Source organism: Hoplias malabaricus, chromosome X2 (genome assembly GCF_029633855.1).
Source record: "Hoplias malabaricus isolate fHopMal1 chromosome X2, fHopMal1.hap1, whole genome shotgun sequence".
Classification (NCBI taxonomy): Eukaryota; Metazoa; Chordata; class Actinopteri; order Characiformes; family Erythrinidae; genus Hoplias; species Hoplias malabaricus.
The window spans coordinates 15,347,744-15,369,897 of record NC_089819.1 but is presented as its reverse complement, the minus strand read 5'-3'; the positions used below and the strand labels follow the sequence as shown (position 1 = coordinate 15,369,897).

Here is a 22,154-nt window from a genome sequence, read left to right as displayed (position 1 = left end):
GATTACAAGATGTTACAAGATTAGAAAAATATATAACAACAGGATCAATTAAGGAAGGTGTAGCATACTGTGATGCGTTCTGGATAAACACCAGCACGCAGGAAAGACGCCTTCCAGCTGTCCACCTCATCTTGGGTTTCACAGGCCAGTTCCAACTGCCTGTAGTCCTTATACACATTCCTAAAGTTCACAAGCAAAATGGCACATATACCTCTATCACTGGGTAGTATTACTTGAAGCCAACAAGCTGAGAAAGAGAAGTCTAGCATAACATCCCTAAAGGACTTCTACATTTAATTTTCCTAACTGTCACTAACAACATCACTGGACAGCTCAACATTTCACACTATGCCTCATTATGTAACTTCCTGTCTTGTTAAAAATGCTAATACATTAAGGGTTAATCTGTACTTAAATAGCAGCACTGACCTCTGCTCAGTGTTAAACAGAGCAAAGATGTGCTTGCTGGACATGAAGCTTTTCTCAATGTCCCGGAGCCTCAGGTTATCCACAGGCAGCATGTATTTCTTCTCTTTCTCCTGCAGAGGGAAGTAAAGTAAGACAGCATTGTGGGTGACCAGGCTGAGCTGGAGCTTTTGAGGCTCAGGGCATGTAATTAAGTACAACAGCAGAAATGCTGTTCCAAAGTCAGCGTTGCTTTTTGTATAATAATCTTACATCAGTATTACAAAGGAAATTATACATAGTATTATATATCAGGGGCTATTCTTAAAATGTGAAAAAATGCTGAGTTCTGATTTCCAGTAGCACTACGTGTATTCTTTCAACAACATATTATTATGCCTGGTTATGATTAAAATTGTTGTTACAATCTGAGAAACCAAAGATGGAAAGAATGTGGCTGTTTTTCCCCTATTTAAATACAGACAACTGCCTTGGGAAAGGAGAGAAATGATTTGTAACCGCTGTGATATTTTTCTTTAGAATTCACAGATTTGTTGCTTTTTTTGGCTTTAAATCTATTTGACTACTTAGATATTCTTTAAATTATGTACCTGCATATGGAAAGAAAAAACAGGGATGATTAAATGAAAAACTGAGTAGGAGGGAATGAAAGAAGAGTGTGGGAGAGGCTGATGCTGCCAAACAGTATGAAATATGCATACATCCAATATGTAACCAAGATGCAAAGCAGTCCCAGGAGCCTGGTTAAACAGCAAAAAAAATATGTATGCATAATCAGAAAGGTAAAATCATCATTCATTTGACACTGTGATAGAGTATGATCTGACATTATCCATGAACCACTGAGAGGAACCAAGATTCAGAAGAAAAATCATGATAAAAACACAAAGTGGAACCAGCAATCATCTTCATTTGGTCAACACCAGATAGCAAAACAACACTGTAGTAAAAGTTCTAAATAATTCAGCAAGAAATCAAGTCTAGTGATTTCAGATTAACATCCAAAATAAAAGTTGCCTACCTTAACTTCCACATATATACAATTAATATCAACCAAAAAAAGCAACCAATGACAAATAATTAAAACTCCTGAAGAGTGACGAGAGGGACCATCTCATTTAATGATAAAGGTGCTAGAGCCAAATCAATTACATTGTAAAAGCACAATGGTGATGGCACTGAGTGTGGTTCTGCTGAAAACAGCCCTGGTAAAATGTGTCAGCTGTATCTAGTGAATGACCACACAAAGCCAACAACATCTGCTTACAAACCAGTAAATTAGACCATAGGAGATGTCATCAGAATCTGAGAAGACACACATAATTTTATTTACAATCTCTTGCTGCTCAGACATTTCCCCTGGGAAAAGTTGTCCTGTAACCTCACATTTTAGTAAAGATCTCAGTAAATTCACCAATGTAAAAGCACTGATGTTTATCTGAAAATAAACTAAAGCCAGGAACTCAACAATTTTTCAATAACGACTAAATAAAGTTTCCTGAACCATCAACAACCAACTTTAGAGCACTGAAATTGTCTTCTTAAAAATAAATAATGTAGAGTCTGGTTACAATCTCCCAAAAGAACTGTAGCTCAGCAGATCTCTGAAAAGCAAAAAAAAAAAACCCCCACATATGATTGGAGAAGAGATGGTGCCCACAACACACACAAATCCGCCCAATGAACATATTGTTTGAGCAGTAGTCAGCAAAGCTTTGTGGATTTTTAACATTGGAAGGGGTCGCTGGATGTAAATTTTTAGAACTTCTAAAAAATAACCACCCATTGAAAGGTTATTTAAGATTTCTTCTCTGGCATAGCTTGAAAGAACCCATTGTTTTTAAAGTGTACTATGATACAGTTTTCTGATCATTTTACCACATACACAGATTTCTGTGCAATTTTTCTCTGCAAGTTTTTATTTCAAGTGCAGCATTACAATGGAACTCCAGTTAGATCCCATACCATCCTGTAACTTACCAGCATTTTTCCCTAACACAGTAAGCAGCCAATAATAATAGATTTGTCTCCAGTAATAACAGTCTCTCTGAGAAGATGGCTGGACTCAAGCCTGGTAGAAAATATTGAATCATAAGCACAAAGACTGAGAAAGTGTCTGATTATTCCTCACAGTTTGGCTGAGTATGTACAAGAACTGTGAAAGAAATGATTGTAAAGTGGCTTTAAGTTTTTTGTTTTTTTTTATAGGTAGCTTTGAATTCAATCAGAGTATCCTTCTCATAATGAATCTGGCACTAGTTTCAAGGCCTTTTGCACATTCACTATAGTTTATATTAAATGAATGCTGATAAATCTAGAGTAGGTTATTTTGTAAAAAGCAGCAAAAGCATGATTGTTTTTGAAAGTTTCCCATTGAAAAAAAAAGTCAACCTGCAGTTGTCCTTCCAAAGCCACTTCCCAAAAACACACGAAGGCACACTGCCTGGCTACCACTGGAGGAGTCCCTGAGAGGGGGAAATTGCTGGAGAGAGGAGCACAACACGTGGATTTATAATCATGTCTGTCATTTCTTTCTTTGTTTAACAGTGCAAGCTTTAGGATGTGTTGGAGGATCTTTTTCAGCTATTCTTGGGTGATTAGCTTGCTAGCTTTCAGCAATGTGTGTGGAGCACCAAGAAGGATGCCACACATACGCAATTGAGTACACATATACAGACAGCTGGGTCCGGGCATGTGGGCAGGTTGTGAAGTATAGACAGATAAACGGATGTACAGTCCTGCAGCTGCCACACACAAACACACACACACACACACATATATATATATATATATATATATATATATATATATATATATATATATATATATATATATATATATATATATATATATATATATATATATATATATGCTATCCGGATAGAGAGTATTTCAAAACAGAAAAAACACTACTAAAACCTACTCCAGCTTTAAATAAAAATGTTTTATTTTCTATCATTTTGGTCCAGTATTCCTAAAGGGTAAAAGATACAGAAACACCACAAATATACTGTGACGAGGAAAAGAAAAATGATATATTTACAAAAAAAAATGACATCTCATGTAATTGCTAATCAACAGCTAATAGAAGCACAGCTCAACTTTATACATCTAATGTAAATTAACTTTGATGCAATAAACACTATGGTCTTACATGATTAGTACTTAACACCAAATACACACACATCTTTACAAAGACAGAACTGGTGTTCCGTTCAGTGCAGCAGTACAGTACAAAAATATTACACACGTCTGTTTTTAAATGTATAACTACCACTGCGCTGCTTCTGTGTGCCAAAACCTTAATAAGTCATGTCTTAAGATGATTTAAAAATGATCATAATGTGTTTTTACTATATTGAACCACCCCTACCAACAATGAAGTGAAGAAGGGACTGTGATGACAATGCATAAATTATTCATTTCTGGAGATATTCCAGACCAAATCCTAACTGTAGGTGGTTTGCATTAGGTTACTGCAAAGAGCAAACCCAGACCGCTGTCATAAAATTACTGCCCAAACCAACAAACATTCTCACACGGGGCTACAATAACAGTGGCCCTGGCAATGGCACAAATATGATAAGAGATCCGGTCAAAACATTGACACGGTTTAACCCTTTATTTGGGTGAAAAACATCGTAGCATCTAAAACCAATAATCCACACACATTTGTCGATACCACTCTGAGTGCACAGAATAATACATCTAAATACATTTTACACATAAGTTGTATTTTATTCTTATACTTTATGGTTTTGAACAATGATCTAAAAAAGGCTCTCCTCATATAATTAAAATACAGGAGTACCTCCAGCTCGAGGCTGATGCACTTTAATATTGCCAGCATGCAGAAACACCAGGTTCTCTGGAGGCAGCTTTTAATGAGTTCATCACAAGCATCAGTGATAGCTTAGTTAATATAAGGTTATTTATCTTTCACATGCAGAACTTTCGCCTTGCATCTATCCAGAAAGTAATGAAACACCATCTCTCTTGCTAATCTGCACAGAGGTTTAATATATTGCTTTAATATAATAGACAACATGTATTTAATATTGATATATTGGAGAAAAATAAATATGACGTGGTTTAATTTTTCCATACAACTCTGCATATATCTAATACATATGGGGCATATTATTATTACATGTGGGGGCTTACATTTTTGTGACATATGTATGACCCTGTGTCCTGACATTGTATAAAAACTTGTGTGTGTGTGTTTAAATCCAGTATAAAGAGCTCTTTATGCAGTCTGTGGAGAGGAAGTGAGCTTCAGAGGGAAAGCAGCACGGAGAGAGGTAGAGACCAAAGGCCTGCACATCTGGAGATACTACAACTCAACCTCCATGCCAAGAAACTACAACATTCCTTAAGTTAGTCAGTCTCTCTCTCTCTCTCTCTCTTTCTCTCTCTCTCTCTCTCTCTCTCTCCTCACATAGAGCAGGAGAAAGAAATACACACACAGACCTACATACACACAGACACAGAGACACACACAGAAATCAGTAGAAACATATAAACACTCAGGTTGGTGCTGGCCCTTCTACTGACAGGTCTTCAACATTAGTCTGACCTGCCAAAGAGGCCAATTCACACTTCCTGCTGACCTCTAACCTTGTTCTTCCTGTTTAGTAAAAAAAGAAAAGAAACCTAAACCCTGAAAAGGAAAAAACCCACATGCTCCGCCTCCTACTGCTCTCTTTCCTTCTCCCTTTTTCCATCTCTTGCTGAGGAAAAATCTGCCACGTCGATTCAGTAAAATCTACGCTTGACCTTACTGCGAAGCCTTTTTTAGAGCGATGAGCTGATTCCACCCTTTATAACCTGAAGTACATTCTTCAGAGCCTTCTACAATTTTGCCGAGGGTTTGTGAAAGATTTTTTTACCAAGATTTACCTCTGCGATTGTGTGTTATTTTCTTAGTTATTTGCGGGGTTTTTTTTAACAGCATGAAGACTTTGTGATGATTCGTATTGCTTTATCGGCTGAACAAGGTGAAAAGGCTGGCAGAGGACAAAGACTTTTTTGCCACCCACGTTCTTGCCTTCTCTCAGCACCATCAAACACTGAGACCTCACAGAGGACCCTCCTCTCCTCACCACCCCCTCCCCCCCCTCCCACCACCCCAGACCCACCCATCGCTCCCTCACTTGGACCTCCACCAGAGCCCAGTCACAGAGAGAGAGAGAGAGAAAGAGAGAGAGAGACACAGACTGAGAGAGGGAGGGATGGAGGAAAGGATGGACAAAAGTTTCTGAGAGAAGCAAGAAAACGTCTGATCGCCGTATGCCAAAGCATGGATTCCGCCAACTCTGAGGTATCCTTTATAGTCTTTTCAAGTACTTATGGTTTGCATGTGGGCTTGGAAATGTCTCAAAAAAGAGCCATTGCACTGTGCAGGTTGAGGACATTGTGTAGTAGTGAAAAAGAAGCCTCTCTAATGGTTAAGAGTGTCATATATCTGTAACATGTATTTGTATCATTTATATTTAGGCTTCCTTTTCCTATGCAGGGTATCAGAAATTGTCATAAACATTTCTTTCATCGTGATGTGATTATTTATTTTTTATGAATATGCCAGATTCACAGATTGCAGCTAAGATATGGGAAGGTACTCTATGTACTTTCTGTACAAGCCTTATATGTAAATTGCGTTATCTTTGTATTGTAGGGTCTCAATGTAATCTCATAAATGTAAGAAAAGCGCATAAGCAATAGTATGTGCATATGTTTATTCACTTTTTTAAGTTTCTCTCCACCCCATGTCAATGTACTGTATTATTTCTCAGAGGAGTATAACTTTCAGAGCAGATGGCCCGCCTCCATCCTCCATCCCTGTCGACTTCAGGCCTGGCCCGCTTGCCCAGTGTTCAGACTACCTGTTCAGGAAGTAATGATTGTACAGTAGTCTGCACATTGGTTAGGCTGAACAGGGGAACACATGCTGAAGCCAACAGCAGCAGAAGACCATATACATATAGACCATTAAGATGAACTATGGCTGTGAACTCTCTTTTATCAGTGCTATTTATATATATATATATATATATATATATAGTGCAAAAACACATATGTCGGGGGCAGAAAAAGCTCAAAGGAAACAGGCCGACTTTACGATGTGTTATGAAATTGTACATAAATTAACATAATAAAGATGACAGAATTCTTCAGGAAGGTGTAGTTGGTTGTGTTTTTTTTTTGTCATTTGGTCAAATGGAGTCAACTTTACCTGAATAACGACCCTTAAAAGAAAAGTTTTAAAAAATAACCATTTTTCCAGGGACTTGCATTCTGGATATACTTCATCAATACAATGACTGCCAAAATAAAACACAAGATTGTGCTGATGAGGTGTACAGGCAAATTCAGTACATTTTGTCATGTTTAACACTTAAAATATTTTGGTTGATTCATTAACAAAAATCTTAAAATACTCTAAAAAGTAAATAATTCTGAAATACAATAGATTTGCACTTTACATTTCAATCCAACATATTCCCAGACCGTTTTGTCTTTTTTGATCTGTGAAGACAAAGGCTTTATCCATTTACTCCAACTTTCTGAGAGACTTTAGGAAGTGTTGGGCTTTTCTTCAGAAAGACTTGTGGAAGTGTTGGGCTTGCAGACTCAAAGTCTGGTATGTACGGTAATGAAAACCATATGCCCCCCTCCCTTAGGCCCAGAGCAGCCCGGTCTACCCCAACTTCATGCCTGCTGTCTAGGCCACAGGGTGGGGGCTGGTCATGGAGGTACCGTAGCACACATGCACCTAATCACAGCACTGCAGAGTTGCAATGTTGCACTAAAATCAGTACTAAAAATAGAGCTCCTGCATTCACTTCAATTAATCCACTGAAAATCTCCACACTACAGAGACTGTCCTCACCTACTCGATGCCTTCAGACCAGCTGAACGCTTTCCAGGGAAACAGCGTAATCAAAACAATACATTAGAGCCAATGCATTAATCACAGGGAAAGCGGGCTCTCAGACACATAGCCTAAATACACAGCGCTTGACGGCGTGAGGGCAACTAGAACCGCTCCCTAACCCTGGAGCATGAAAGTAAACAGGAGATGATAAGTGATCTTTGAGACTTCAGTGTATGTTAATAAAGCATGTACACAGCAAAAAAAGAGGTATATTAAAAAGTAATTCATGCAGATTAATCAAGTCTTATTATTTTATTTCTTTTAGCCTATTATTTGGCTTTTGTCAAGACATAGTGCAGGAACCAAGCAAAACAATCTGGAAGTTGGATAAGATTAACTTAACCAGATAAAATCTCTTTAAACAAGAAACAATGTCTAGTTTAAACAGCCTAGTAAATAATATGATACCTGACTATTACTAGAACAATCTCTTAATGAGAAATATTCAGTGTATTGTCTACAAATGAGATGCTTCCCTTCCCGTAATGTCACCTTTGAGAGAGTAGTGGGGAAAGGGACTCACCTCGTCATCTTTGTACCATGACAGAGTCTCAGCGGTCAGCACAAACCAGTACTCTTTTGCTCCTCCCTTCATGATGCCAATGTTATTGATGGTTAGCCAGCCCTTCCTAATCACCTACAAACAAGCACGTCACACAAGATTAGTGCAGCACTGAGTTACAGCTCTTGATTCTGTGACAAAATGTCATGACCTCAGAGGAAACAGTAGAGAAAACCCAGGGTTAACCTAACAAAGTCAGGGCAAAGGTGAAGGGTTAGATGAATTGTTAGACTTAGAGTAATATTGTAACAGAAACCATATATGGCAAAGAATTATTGTATTGTTAAGAATTATTTGTAACAATACACAAAAATGTATTGTTAGACTTAGAGAATTATTGTAAAAGAAACATATGGCACCAAACAATTTTCACAATAAATAACTATTTTAACCAAAGGGACTCCTACTATATATAAGGTGAACCTCAAAAGTGCATTTTAAAATATTGTTTAGTATTTAAATTAATTGGATTAATTTAGCGGGTTCCCACAGCCAGACAACCACATTAACCGTGGTGTGAAATTTTTATTTATTTTATCTGGACATACATTTTTTCAGTGCCAAGACAGCAATAAAAGTAAAATTATACTATGTACTATAAAATTAAGTATAGATGTAAACTTGTATTAGAAGCTGGCCCGTTTGCTCCACTAATGATATTATATATATATATATATATATATATATATATATATATATATATATATATATATATATTGTATTATTGCTTTTATTATAACAATATAACAGCAATCATGTCATTGCTTTAAACCATAGATTTATAGATTAATTAAAATAGACTAATATAGACTAGAATAGAATTATTTTTTTGTCATTGCACAATAGTGTGACAAAATCTAAGGTGCAGTAAATGATGATTATTTTTCAACATTATTATTTCTCTAATAATAACCAATTTATCAATCTCTAATATCTACAATATATGAAAATATATATGTAATGTTTTCACGTATTTTTAACAATTTTGGTTGAGGTTGGGGAGACTGCTTGTTGCTTGTGTTTCAAGTTCACAGGAGCACACAGGGCCACTATTCCAGACTCTAAGGTTTTTTTTGTATGACAATTTACATTATAAGGGTGCTACATTAATGCAGCATAAAAAGAGAGGGCCAAATGCATATCTGGAGGTTAAAATACCCTGGTGTATGTGTTTTTGAATACAATTTATACAGTTAAAACATGGAGATGCTATTTAAAGGAATATTAGGCAGCTTATCAGCCTTGTTTAAATGCCCTTGCAAATACTCCGGTCCATTAGCAATCACAAACACACACACAAACAAACATACAGGGCATACAGACAACACTCTGTGCATTCTTACCATTATCTCATCCTGTAGTGCCATTGCCATAGCAACAGTGGAAAAGCAAAGGAGAGAGTTTAAGAAAGGTAATTAGATAAGCTTCAACACAGTAGAGAGAGAGAGAGAGAGAGAGAGAGAGAGAGAGAGAGAGGAAAAAAGAAAGCAACAAACACTAATACTGCCAGAGGAAAAATAAAGCACTAGATCTCTCCATTCAAACTTTACTAATCAGTCTTTAAGAGCTTAGTTCTGTACTCTTAGTGGAACAGTTTAAAACTCTGAAACTGTATAGTGACATTATCATTAGCATGTCAAACAAACATGACATTTGAACTTTATCATGCCCATGAGTCAGTGAGTAATGGTAGTTGATGCAGAATAATGCTCACATTAGCTAAATTTTTGACATAAACCTTTGCCAGCTGTTTAACCAAATGTATGTGTCTGCAGAGTTTGTTTAGTGTGGGCTTATCACTGAGGCCTACCTGGTTTCCTGCAGCCTTCTTCTTACTCATCTGACTGCTTCTCTGCTGGGCACTGAGGAACAGATAACAACAGTTCAGATGTTCAGAACATCATATACTCACAATACCAAACCTCAGCCAAGGGTCATATACTATTCACCCATAGTGTATTTTGCCATTGACATAACGTAGTCCTGCACATCCAAGAGCAAAGCATGATACTGAAATGTTCTGTAGTTTCAATTCAAATTATTTGGGTCCATTTGTCATGAAAGTTTGTCACACAGACATTATTTTGGTATGACATCATAATATAATCTAGATGCAGGCTTAATCCTAAAAGATTATGGTCTTACTTGGCAAACCCAATGAAATCCTCATGGTTGGTGTTCATGTAGGCCAGTTCAATGTCAATGAGAAGCATCACCTATTCCACAAATAACAAAATAAGAAATTGTCATAACGTATTTATTTTTCTTGCATCATAAGTACTATATAATGTATTTAATAAGCAGTTATGTACTGGCCCATGTAAAGAGATTGTCCATCCTTTTAAAATCCAGTTCTATAAACAGTTAGATATGCATTAGGTATAATTTGGGTAGATTAAAAGCAGATAAGATTCTACCTGGTCCTTGGTACGACTCTCCCTGTCACGGATGTGCTGTGTGACAATCCTCTCCATCTCCTCCCTCAGCATTGGGTATTGAGCCAGCTGTATTCACAAACACAGATACTTGCTCTGTGAACTAAGTATCAGCAGATATGTGACTATCCTTTTTGGGGCTAAGTAACTATCCTTTTTAGGATAAAATGTAAAAAATATTATCAATTATAGTTTATTTATTCTCAAACATTTTGTTGGCAAAGTTATAAAACAGCTCACAGGGAAAGGTATATAATAAAGCTTTACAAAAGCAGATTTACCTTCTTAGTGCACTGCCTGACTGTATTCACCAGCTCAGTGATCACCAAGTCCACACACTTCTGACATGGTTCTTTAATCTTACCAATCTGTCTCTTTACAATTGTCTCAAAGGCCATGTCTGGGGTAAAGAGACCAGTCCTGAGTAACACGATAGAGAGAGAGAGTGGGAGAGAGAGAGAGAGAGAGAGACTTAGTTAAATTACTGAGCTATTATAATAGTGTCTGTGTTGCTCTCTTCACTACTACAACAACTAACTATAGAACTTAAATTAATTTGTGTGTGAGAGGGACGACCCACCTGATACCATGGATGTTCTTAATAGCGTAGCTGATCTCCTTCCGCAACTCTTTCTCATCAAATTCCATCTACACAATCAAAAGCCACAAATAAACAATGCCATTTTAAACCCCTTATTTTAATTTTTAGTACACAGCTTAAATATGTTTCTCTGTGCTGCACTACAGCAAAAATTAGACACCAACCTAGATTACAATTAATTCTCATTAATTTATCTCCAAGGGCTATTATAATTGGTTTGGTTTCAGGCGATATACTGAAGATATTAGAAATAAGACAATGCACTTGCATAAAGAAAGGTGAAATTAGAAGAAAATCAGTAAGGAATATAGGATTTTCTCGAGCTGAAATTCAAATCATTATTTAAAAATGTACAGATATCTGGACTCATAACAAACACATTTAAATAGGCAAGACCACTCAAACTGCTCCAATCACATATACAGCACTAAAAGCTTTGAGAAACAGGAGAAATGTGAAATCCCCTGAAAAGGGGTTTCCATCTATTCTTACACTCTGAGAAGACATTATGAATCTGAACATTATGGGTCTGAAAGTATGTGTAGCAGCAGAAAGTATGTGTGTAGGGCGGGGGTGTGGTTAATTAATTTAAGGATGAATCATTTGCAGACAACTGTACATCATATGTAAAGAGGATCACCTTGACCAGCTCAAAGGGGAAGCGCTCATGGAAGATGCGGTTGATTCTGGCTCCTCCTGACAGTTCATACGTGTCAATCTGATCCCCAGAGCCCTCAATACACTTCTCAAAGTCCACAGCAAACTGCTGAACCATCCTATAAGGGGGAAAAGCAGCAATTGTCAGGAATGTGTGCATATGTGCGCTGACCTTAGCCATGTTTGTATTGAAAATGAAAGATAAAAAAATGTATGTCTGAGATGTGTTAGAATACAAACACTTACTTATGTAAAAATAAGGATGTAAAGTTAATGTTAAAAATAAGTGTTAAAGGGCTTCTTTTGTACAATGCCTGAGCAGACCCACCTTTAAATAGTTGATTCCAGTATTATTTAGCCTGCCATTTCTCTAGCAATTCGGAAATATTAAAAAGTAAATAGTTTAAAAAATGCACAGTGCACATTTTTGTTACTAATATGCTTCCCTTTATAGCAACAATCAGTCATTTTCTCCAGTGATACTCCCATAGCATTATACTAACACCGAGTGGCCTGAATGAATCATAGATTCAAGAGTAAAAATATAAACATGGCTGCCACTATGAGGGGACACACACTCTATGGGGTATAAACTAGTTAATTCAGGGACTTGCAAAGCTGTTTAAATCTTGATGTAAGTGGCAGTGTAAAAAATAATTATTTAATCACTTTCATAAATATTGTTTGCTACTTACTGGTTGTAAAGCTCCTTTAAATTACCACTCTATGTTCTGTGTCTGGGCTCCATATTTAAAAACAAATGCACACATTTATTACACATGTACTTTCAAGTGCTGCTTGAAATGGTGAAGCCGAGACACAGAGATCAGACTCACTGTAGCAGGGCTTTGGTCTTGCGAGACGGATCATCCGGCCGGAAGTGTTTGTACTCTTCCACCTCCTTTTCAATGGACAGCAGCTGGCTCTGCAGCTTGTTCCTCAGCCCTGGCAGTGTGTCTCGAATGTGGTTGGTCAGTTGCTATAAGCAGAGAAAAATCAACTTATCAGTTCAATGAGTGTATTAAACAAGTAAATCTAATTGTATACTTATCAAACTGTAGTATATATCAGATAACCATTTATCATAGATAATCATTCATTTATGAAGTACTTTATGGTGAGTAGATGTTTTTGTACCTGATTGAGGGCTTTCTGCAGGTAAGGTGTTCCCATGCGTTCAGCCAGGTGACGGTAGGCTGGGTGAGTGAGGAAAAACTTCCTCTCAGCTGCCATGGCAGCAGTGATGTCCTTTTTGCCATCAATATCCTTCTGACTACGGTTTACTACTCCAATGTAGCCTATAGGGGGCAGAAAATATCAGAGTGAACTGCTGATGAAAATAATATGGTATAGGAATATGTCTTACAGCAGGGGGTTTAAAATCAGGGGCCAGCCTAGAAGTAGCATTTGCATTTACTGACTGACTGACTCCTAAGGTTGAAATGCACATAGGAAGTTATTTCACCATCTGTTGTAAGTTCAGCCATATTTCACATAGTGATTTTCCACCAACAAGGGAACGGTTCCAGTTCGTGAACTAAATTTGGAAACATTCTGCACGTTCCCACCGGCAAACCAATAGGTTCTTTGGTGTGAATCATGGCTTCGTCCGTGGGTGTATCGCAATTCAGTAACTCAAGAAAGAGCTCAGAGCCTCAAATACAGCGTTATCTCCCAGTGGAGGTTGATGGTGTCATATAGCATTTCATATAAATAAATAATAGGACATAAAACAGGAACACACTCTGTTTTTGTGTGTTTCTGGTGCTGGGTTTGACTCTGCATTAGATAAGATGCTCAATTTTTCACAAGCTCAGCAGGCCGGCTTGGAACTCAGCAACATTTACACATGTATTATATCTCACAGAGAGAGGAGGACTGCTGAATTTGTCTTACTTCATGTGAGTGTGTGTCTTTGTCTGAAATATTGTAAAGGGAAGTGGTTTGGAGACATTTTGTGGCATTAGTGTCTTTATAAACTCCATATAGCTGTGCACAGACACATTAAATTCACATACTTTACTCTAACAAGTTAAATTTAATAAATATTAATTGTTATTCTTAAAATCAACAAAATGCTCTTGGTATTCTTTGGTGGTAGATCATCTAATATTTCTTTCTGAATAAAATGAACAAGAAAATCACTGATGCCATTGTTATATATTATGAAAAAAAATCTGTGCTCCTTTTTTCATTTCTGAATTTATTAGTCCTGCCGTCTATATTCTCTGTACAGCACAATCACAAAATAAAAACCACATGTAAACAAAGACATTGATATGAAGCTTCTCCAGACCTTCCAATGACAAGGATATTTATTTTGGGCTTTCCTGTTTATGAAATGCCAGAAACACCTCTGTGACAATGGCTATATTGCTAATGGCGGTCTGGCTTTATTCTTGTTTTAAAATAGTTACAATAAGCCCAGAAAAAATCTGAATTTCTGTGCTTCCTGCCTGAATGGCCTGTCCCGTTAAAATCTCCACTGGACTATATAGTAATATAATAATGTCATTATAGATGAATGAAGAAGTACAAACTGCAGTGACCCCACGACTCCCAGGTACAAGTTCTGAGAATAACCCAGTAATACATTATTGGGCAATTAAGACTCAGAGAACATCACTGAGGGTTATATCACCTGGGAAACCATTTCCATTAAAGAATGGACTTGTTCTCTGAGAGCAACAAGTGAACTAAGTGCACCTAAAGTGGCGATCTAAAATAAATTGCCTACTCAAAGATGACGCACAGAAAAAATATTTATAGTAACCAGACTGGACAGAGTGAACAGAATGTGTTCTTGTGACTGAGTTTTACCTCTGCGCAAAGGAAGAAGTTTATTTTCCAAGATATCACGAGCGTCTGTGCCCTCATCCATAAGGTCTAATTTTGTGATGACACCAATCGTTCTTAGACCTGCCCAGAAGATATAAAGACATTTGTAGGTAATGTTATTTATATTCACACCTTCAAAAATAAAAAATGAGCAAAAATATACAAAAAATATCAGCATCACTAATACATCGCCTCTGATCATAGTTCTCTTTTTCTTTTTCTTTTTTTTTTTGTTTACATACAACTTCAATCAATTTTATCAATTAAAAGAATAGAGCAATATAAATTCTCAAATATTTGACAAAAAATTGTGTTCCAAAGTTCCATGCTATAAGATTATTACTATAAAGTTACCATGTTTAACAACATGTGGCAACATGTGGTTATACTCACAAGAATCTAATTGTGAGAATATTTCATTATTGACTTGTTGCAAACACATGTCCCAGAAAGCCAGAGAACTTGCGTTTTTCTGAGTTTCTGTCTATTTATGGCTCGAGGAGGACAGATTCATATCCATGCTGCATCTTTCATGAAGGATGAAAATAACTGTCTTTGATTTCACTCAACTCTACCCCAGAAAAATCCAGAGTGCTTGCATTTATTTCCTGTAGATGTCCATTAAATCTGGCTGTTTAAAGGCAAGTGGCAACCTAATGCCAGATGTCTCCAATAATGTACATCAAAACACACTGATATAAACTTGAGCTCTGGTCTAAGTTTAGCTCACACCTTGAGGGTCCACTTCCTTGGCGATCTTGAGGGCGTCAGAATTGGCGAGATCAGAGTTGGCAGGCGAGACAGCCAGCAGCAAGCAGTTATCCTTGGTAACAAACTGCATGAGCATGTCCTTGATCTGGAACTCGATATCAGTCGGTTGGTCTCCCACTGGCACTTTGGTCATTCCAGGCAAGTCCACCAGAGTTAGATTCAGGACTGGATGGGAAGGAATGACATTTATTAGCAGCTATTGATTGTATAGAGGTTGTAGATCTTGGAGTTAGTACTGTTCTGGATCTGGTTTTGGCATTGAGACAATGTCAAAAGGAATTGCATTGTATTTCAAAGGGAAAGACAGATCAATCCAGTTTCATCTTGTAGTAAAACTATCCTGAAATCCTGAACACACACTCATTAACTGACTCACTCACAGTGTGTGACTACTACAAAGAGCCCTTCCCACTCTGGACTTGAGATGTTCTCATGCCCAGAGTTCTGAAGGGTTCTCATAATAAGACTCATTGCATTAACCTGCACATGATCGTTAGCTTTAAAAAAGTATCTCCCTAACATCAGTACTCTGCAAGATTTTGTTAGCTCAGCTTCAATTAGAGCAAGGTTTTTTCTCTTATTTATGGTGTTTTTTTCCTATTGTCTTGCTTTTTATCTTCTGATTTTTGGATCTTGTTTTCTTAGATTCTTGAACTTTGTGAATGCCTTTTTGGACTTTTGCCCTTTTTCCAACCTTTTGACTTTCTAAATGAACAGTGATTTTGCTTGGCACTTTGCTCAGCAAGAATCTGTTTCTGGGTCTAAACTAGTCTGGTTATCAAAGGGCATGCTGTAACGTGTACCTTCTCCTGTTATGTAGCCTAGTAGCTACCTATTAAACAGTTTTCTTATTGAGCAGTTTAATATTTCTGCATTATTAAATTGTTCTAAAGCATCATCCACAGTGATGTAATGTGAAATTAATCATTATAGTAAAAGCAACAGAATCAAATGACTAAATCACTAATAGCTCAAGAGCTTTAAAATTTAAATATCAAATCTGTACTATATCAACTACAAATGCTCAAAATATCAATATGTTTCTGTAAAAAAGAAAAGTGGCAGTGTGCTTTTTCTTAAAGATATTTGTGGTTTCTCTGCAGCAAAACAATGGCAAACTCATGGAGCTGTTTCATGGCTCTGTTGATGTGTGCGTGGGCGTGCTCACTGCTGGGGAGATTAGCGCTAAATTAGCAAAGCTGCACCTTGTATGCTTCAGAGAGCTCCCTGTCAGACTCAGTTGTGTGCAGTGGCATAGCTAAGAGATTTATTTAAAAACAAATAAAAGGGGCCCAGACACAAAAATTACCTTCAGTGAGTCAAAATGTTCACCGTAATTTGCTTGTTTACCTGCTATTGTTACATGTTTAATGTCGGCTAATAAAAAGTACATTACTTTAGCCACAAGGACTCAAAATACACGTTTTTATCCCAAGCAGGAGTATCTCACACTTTTAAGCACTCAAGATACATGTACGTGTGGGTGGGAATAACTTCCCCTTGGCTAGTAAAACCTTCCTAAAAGCATCATCACATAAAAACTAATGAAGCCTACACAACAGCCATTTTCCCTTCCTCATGCTGTTGTGTCACAGAATGTGTTCTGGACAAAGTGGAATCAATCACACATGCTTCTTAGAATATAATTATTATTATACAGGTATCAGATCATTTCAAGAAACCGTTTTTATTATCTGGGATTTTCATCGTGCACACTTGCTGATTGCTTAATGTATAATACATTCGCAAATTAACATTTCTGTGGCCCCCAGAAAAATGAAAAATGTTGTTTATTTGATGAAATCCTCTACACACTTCTTCCATTTTAATATTAATTTTCAATTATTGCCCATTTTCTGCATTTGACATAAAATGTGTGGCAAGTTTTATTTTATTTTTTTCCACTGCAAGTTAAACTGCATATAAATAGAAAGTGTGTGTTAGATTTAGCAGAAAATTACATTTTCACACCCATAAATGATGGTTTTAAGCAAAGTGAGTGGCACACCATGGACCTCCTTCCATGCCATTGGCCTGCAACTGGTCCATGTGCATTGCTGGAAGTTAAACCACTGGTTATGAGTGCGTGTCAGTTTCATCAAGCCTTACCATGAGGGGAATATACTCTTAGGTTAATGGGGACTGGAGAGATGCCCTTGTTCTGACCAGTGATGCGGTCAGTCTCTGCTTCAATCTCCTGACGCACCTCATCAAAATCTGTGAACTTCTTCCCTTTGCAGTGGAGGAACTCAGCATACTCTACAAATCAGTCAAGATTTCATACATAAAATTTTATGGAACCAGTGGTAAAGGTTTGTAATGTGATAAACAACATAAATCAAGACAAACTGCTGTTAGAGTAGACAGGAGTGCTATAAAGAGGAAGTGCTATATATTCTCTAGCTTCTTTAAACACATTTTAAAGCCTCTTCATGCATGTTTAACTGTACGTATTATCCACAACTGACCACAGCTCTCACTAGAGATAATGGCGGTTTTATTATGTTTTTACCTGTGGGGCAGTTGATGAGTTGCAACACAAGGGGGCGACGAGTGACAATGCCAGATCCTCGGGGCAGGAAATCCCTTAAAGTGGACAGGACAGGGGTTTGATTCTAATCCTTAACATGGTAATCAGTCCAGTAGTTATTACTATTTATGGCATAGAGTTCATTAGATTCAGGAAAAGCTGTAAATATTCTAAAGGTTATGCAATAATACAAACACTTGCTGGTAATAGCATTCCATATGGTGCATTTAGGATGCTTTGCACAATTTGGGCAACAAATCTTTGTGTTGTGTTAAACATCTTCAGCATATTAAAAGATTACTCCAGCATTTTCTGCCTCCCCGTGGTGTACATTGAGAATAAAAATAAAGTGTTGAGTCAGAAGACAATAATATTAGAAACCAATGAACAGCACCTGAAGTACCTACACACTGGGATCTTTATAAAGAATGCTCTATGTATCAGAAGCATCAGATTTACAGTTGCATTGCATGTCCATATATTTACATTTTTCATTAGGATGAACATAGAAACTGTAGAATCAATAGGTTGTAAATGCTGCCAAGAAAGGACTTATTCATATTAACAGCAGTTTGATAAAGCATAAGACTATGTTACAGCTCATTTTTTTCTGTCTGGGTAGAAGAATGGCTTTCTCCAGTGATGTGTGAGTTTGTAACTGTTAATGAACATCTAGTTGGAAAGGAACCTCCAAACTGGGTCCAGTGAGTTTATGTATTTGTGTACTTGTGTGTGTGGGTGGTGTGTGGTTGATAGAGATGGCATGCAAATCACATCAAAATATGTGGTGTATTGTTGTTATACATCCTGGGCACGGCATACGCAGCACTGCAGATAAACATGCTACAGTGTGACAACTTTGTCTAATTAAACACACTCACTGAATCACTCTCTCTTCATTCTATCTCTTTCTTCCTCTCACCCCCCTCTCTCTCTTATGCAAACACACACACACATACACACAAACACACACACACACACACACACAAACACACACACACACACACACACACACACAAACACACACACACACACACACACACACACACACAGACACACAACACAAACCCACCCACACACATTTTCACAGCAAAGCTCTTCAGCTCTTCTATCTGTAGCAGTCATTCAAATGCTTTGATGTCTTTCAGTGTTAAGTCCATAATGCAATTTCACATTTTTTAATCCACTATTATAAAGTACTTCACTTTCTTCACTTACTTGATAAATTACTACATCTTCCAATATGGCTAACTGTATCACAATCCTATTGTTTTCAGAAAAAAATCTGAATATCTAGCCATTATCTTCACAAATGATAGGCCTGCAACAGACAGAAATAATAGCTGAGCTCCCTAAATTCATTACAATGAATATACATTTTGAATGAAGAGCAGCTATCATGCAGTTATTTATGTTCAAATATAAATATATATTTATTAATCTGGTGGCATCCTCAGCCCTTTTCCCTTTTTGAAAATGAACAACAGCCCCCATTTTTCTGCCAATCAAAGGGCCTGATTGTAGCACAAGAGAATGTGGCAGCAGGAGCATAGAGCTGTGGTCACTCTGAACCTGAGAGGATACAATGGAGAGCCAGAAAAAAGAGAAGAGAGAGCAGTGACCACAACCACATTACAGCAAAGACTCTGGCGTCTGGGCTCTTTCTGGATGGCACAGAGCTGTCCAAAGCTGCACAAAGATGTCTGTGTTGTGTAGAGTGCAGGAGGAGGGACTAGAAGCTGGTAGCTGGTATGACCATATGCTTTTTGGGGGACTGTGTGTGTTTATTTGGGGGTGGGGGTGGCATGGGGTGGGGGGGGGGGTCTGTGCTTGCCTTATAATGCCCACTCTGTGTGCATAAAATGAAATGTTTTGCAGTCCCTAAGTGAAACCAAAAACATATTAGTTATTAATAACAGGGCCACATCTAATTAGGAAACATCTGGAGCCAGTGCAGATGATGGCATTGTGTCTCCCAGATCTGATTCTTTCCATGACAAATAAATAGAGAACTGTCCTTGGTCCTGAAACCACAAAAGACCAGCTGTACTCTGTGGTCTTGTTTAAGTGGTCTAAAGAAAATCCATCCATCCATTATCTGTAACCGCTTATCCAATTTAGGGTCGCGGGGGGTCCAGAGCCTACCTGGAATCATCGGGTGCAAGGCGGGAATACACCCTGGAGGGGACGCCAGTCCTTCACAGGGCAACACACACACACACATTCACTCACACACTCACACCTACAAACACTTTCGAGTCGCCAATCCACCTGCAACGTGTGTTTTTGGACTGTGGGAGGAAACCGGAGCACCCGGAGGAAACCTCTAAAGAAAATATGCCTAAAAAATAAGAAATTTAATTTTAGATGAGCATCTACTAATGTAGACAGGGCTAATTATGCTCTGTTTATAAAGAAACAGGCAGGGCTTCAGTGCTCTTGAAATACTATTATACTGTGTAAAATGTACCTTAATGTCAGTAAACACGACAATCTTTTTGTTCTGTTAAAATAAACCTGTAAATTCTTGTAAACAATATGCTTTTTAAACTCAGAGAACACATGGACCCCGTTAATTAGTTCTTAACATTAATGGGTTAAGAAGATCAAGTCTATAAGATATATAGGCCCTATATTATATTGACATGGTGACACATGATTGCACTAACGCTTATATATCCAGCCCAACCCCCCACACCTCATCTTTTTCTCACTCTCTCCTCCTCCTCCTTTTCCACTTCACCCCCACTGCCTCAACCCCCTCACCCTCATCCCTTCCTCATTTGCGCAGGCTACGTGCTGCACTGACGGATCCAGCAGAATGACAATCACAGTGGTGTCAAACCACGCCTTCATACAGTCAGATGCCTAAAAGGTCAAACATGCCAAAGAAACAATGATATTGGTCAAAGCAGTGGAGCCATGATGCTCAGACCCAATGATGTCGAGCTACGCCCAGTGTGATCTCCAACCAAGCACCAACCAGGAGATCCATCCATCCTCCTGGCTCATTTCCATCTCAGATCATACTGAACCTGCTCTATAACCAGTCTTCCGGAGAATTTGAACACACCTATGACCATGTTAACTATTACTGGTGTTATACACTCTACAGCACCCTGACAGCTCACAGCCCAGTCCTGTTCAACTGTTAATGATTGGTTAGTAGATCCAGCTGTCATCAGGAGACTACTATTCATGCATTTCACGCTGGATTAAGCCCCCAATAGGCTTCTTTATTAATGCGCATGTGTCGGTAGCCAACATTTACAGTGGTTATAGCACCGCTTATATCAGTGCTAACAGGCAAGGACCTAAAATACAGAGTGAATAGCTATGAATTTAACGACGTACCTTGCATGAAAACCAACTGAAGGATATTCCCAAACAATCCACACTATATGCACAAAAGGTTCTGTGTTGTACTGCAAAGCGTTTCTTTAATCATTTGCAACGAAAGTGAAACCCTGTTTTGACGCGATATAAACCCATTTTGAACAGATTCGTAAAATAAAAAGGCGCTCAGTTCTGTTCACTACAAATGAAAAGGCCCTTTTTAAATAAAGGTGTTTCAGGTAAATCTGTGAGCTGGTTGCCTCTTTAAAGCCTTGAATATTCACGCAACCACGCTCCTGGTATTCACTTACTTCCCAACGAAGTTCTCCAGAACCGAGCTTTTCCCTGCGCTCTGACCCCCGACCACTGCAATCTGGGGAAGGTCCAGATTTGCATTTTGTCCGATGGCAGAGAAGGCATCCTGCAGCTTGTTCACCAGAGGAATCAGATCCTCCATTCCCCGATTGCCCATCTTCACAGGGGAATTGTCTTCAGTTTAACAACGAATAGGGGGGAAAAGCCTTTACAAAGGTCCTCCTGGCAGGCCCTGCTCAGCGCTGACCACAGCAGCCTGTTTTTCACCTTTACAGAGGACCATAAGTGCAGCAGGATCCCTCTGTGCCTCTGTTCTTTGCAGCCGTGGCTCTGGGCTCTGAAAGCTCACCGTCTCCTCCGTTAGTGTGAGGCCGGTATCCAGCACTTCTTACTATTTACCTCTAGGGGCGCAGCTATTAAACATTGAACGCTGTGGAATTCTGGGCGATGTAGTTTATTTCCTGTTTTTGCGCTGCAAATGGAGACACGAGGTTAAAGAATACAAAATGTATTTTTTTTAATCCTGCAGAACTGAGTATTTCATAACATCACATTTTTGTAAATTAATATAGGAGACTCTCTGGGGGATTTAATACCATTATAGCATATCATACTATATATATATATATATATATATATATATATATATATATAAGAAAGGGATATCGAGTAAACCAGTAAACAATTAGCCGTTGATTCAACGTTGAAATAACGTAATGACTGCCGTCTAATCAACGCTCTCTTAA

At 38.0% G+C, this 22,154-nt stretch overlaps 1 protein-coding gene across 2 annotated transcripts in view; it reads right to left on the bottom strand.

Moving 5' to 3' along the window:
• The window catches only part of LOC136676644 (dynamin-1-like), a 30,355-nt gene extending 8,604 nt beyond the window's left edge, over nucleotides 1-21,751 (bottom strand). For both annotated transcript variants that reach the window (XM_066653770.1, XM_066653771.1), the window contains exons 1-17: nucleotides 21,405-21,751; nucleotides 17,740-17,813; nucleotides 17,337-17,486; nucleotides 15,189-15,392; nucleotides 14,439-14,537; nucleotides 12,756-12,916; nucleotides 12,455-12,597; nucleotides 11,602-11,737; nucleotides 10,941-11,008; nucleotides 10,642-10,780; nucleotides 10,343-10,429; nucleotides 10,071-10,141; nucleotides 9,736-9,787; nucleotides 9,269-9,280; nucleotides 7,887-8,000; nucleotides 430-539; nucleotides 69-180 (exon numbers count right to left, since the gene is read on the bottom strand). In XM_066653770.1, the coding sequence (XP_066509867.1) occupies nucleotides 69-180; nucleotides 430-539; nucleotides 7,887-8,000; nucleotides 9,269-9,280; nucleotides 9,736-9,787; nucleotides 10,071-10,141; nucleotides 10,343-10,429; nucleotides 10,642-10,780; nucleotides 10,941-11,008; nucleotides 11,602-11,737; nucleotides 12,455-12,597; nucleotides 12,756-12,916; nucleotides 14,439-14,537; nucleotides 15,189-15,392; nucleotides 17,337-17,486; nucleotides 17,740-17,813; nucleotides 21,405-21,565 (1,893 nt within the window). In that variant the 5' untranslated portion in view covers nucleotides 21,566-21,751. The remainder of the gene's footprint in view (nucleotides 1-68; nucleotides 181-429; nucleotides 540-7,886; nucleotides 8,001-9,268; nucleotides 9,281-9,735; nucleotides 9,788-10,070; nucleotides 10,142-10,342; nucleotides 10,430-10,641; nucleotides 10,781-10,940; nucleotides 11,009-11,601; nucleotides 11,738-12,454; nucleotides 12,598-12,755; nucleotides 12,917-14,438; nucleotides 14,538-15,188; nucleotides 15,393-17,336; nucleotides 17,487-17,739; nucleotides 17,814-21,404) is intronic.
• Nucleotides 21,752-22,154: the final 403 nt, after the last annotated feature.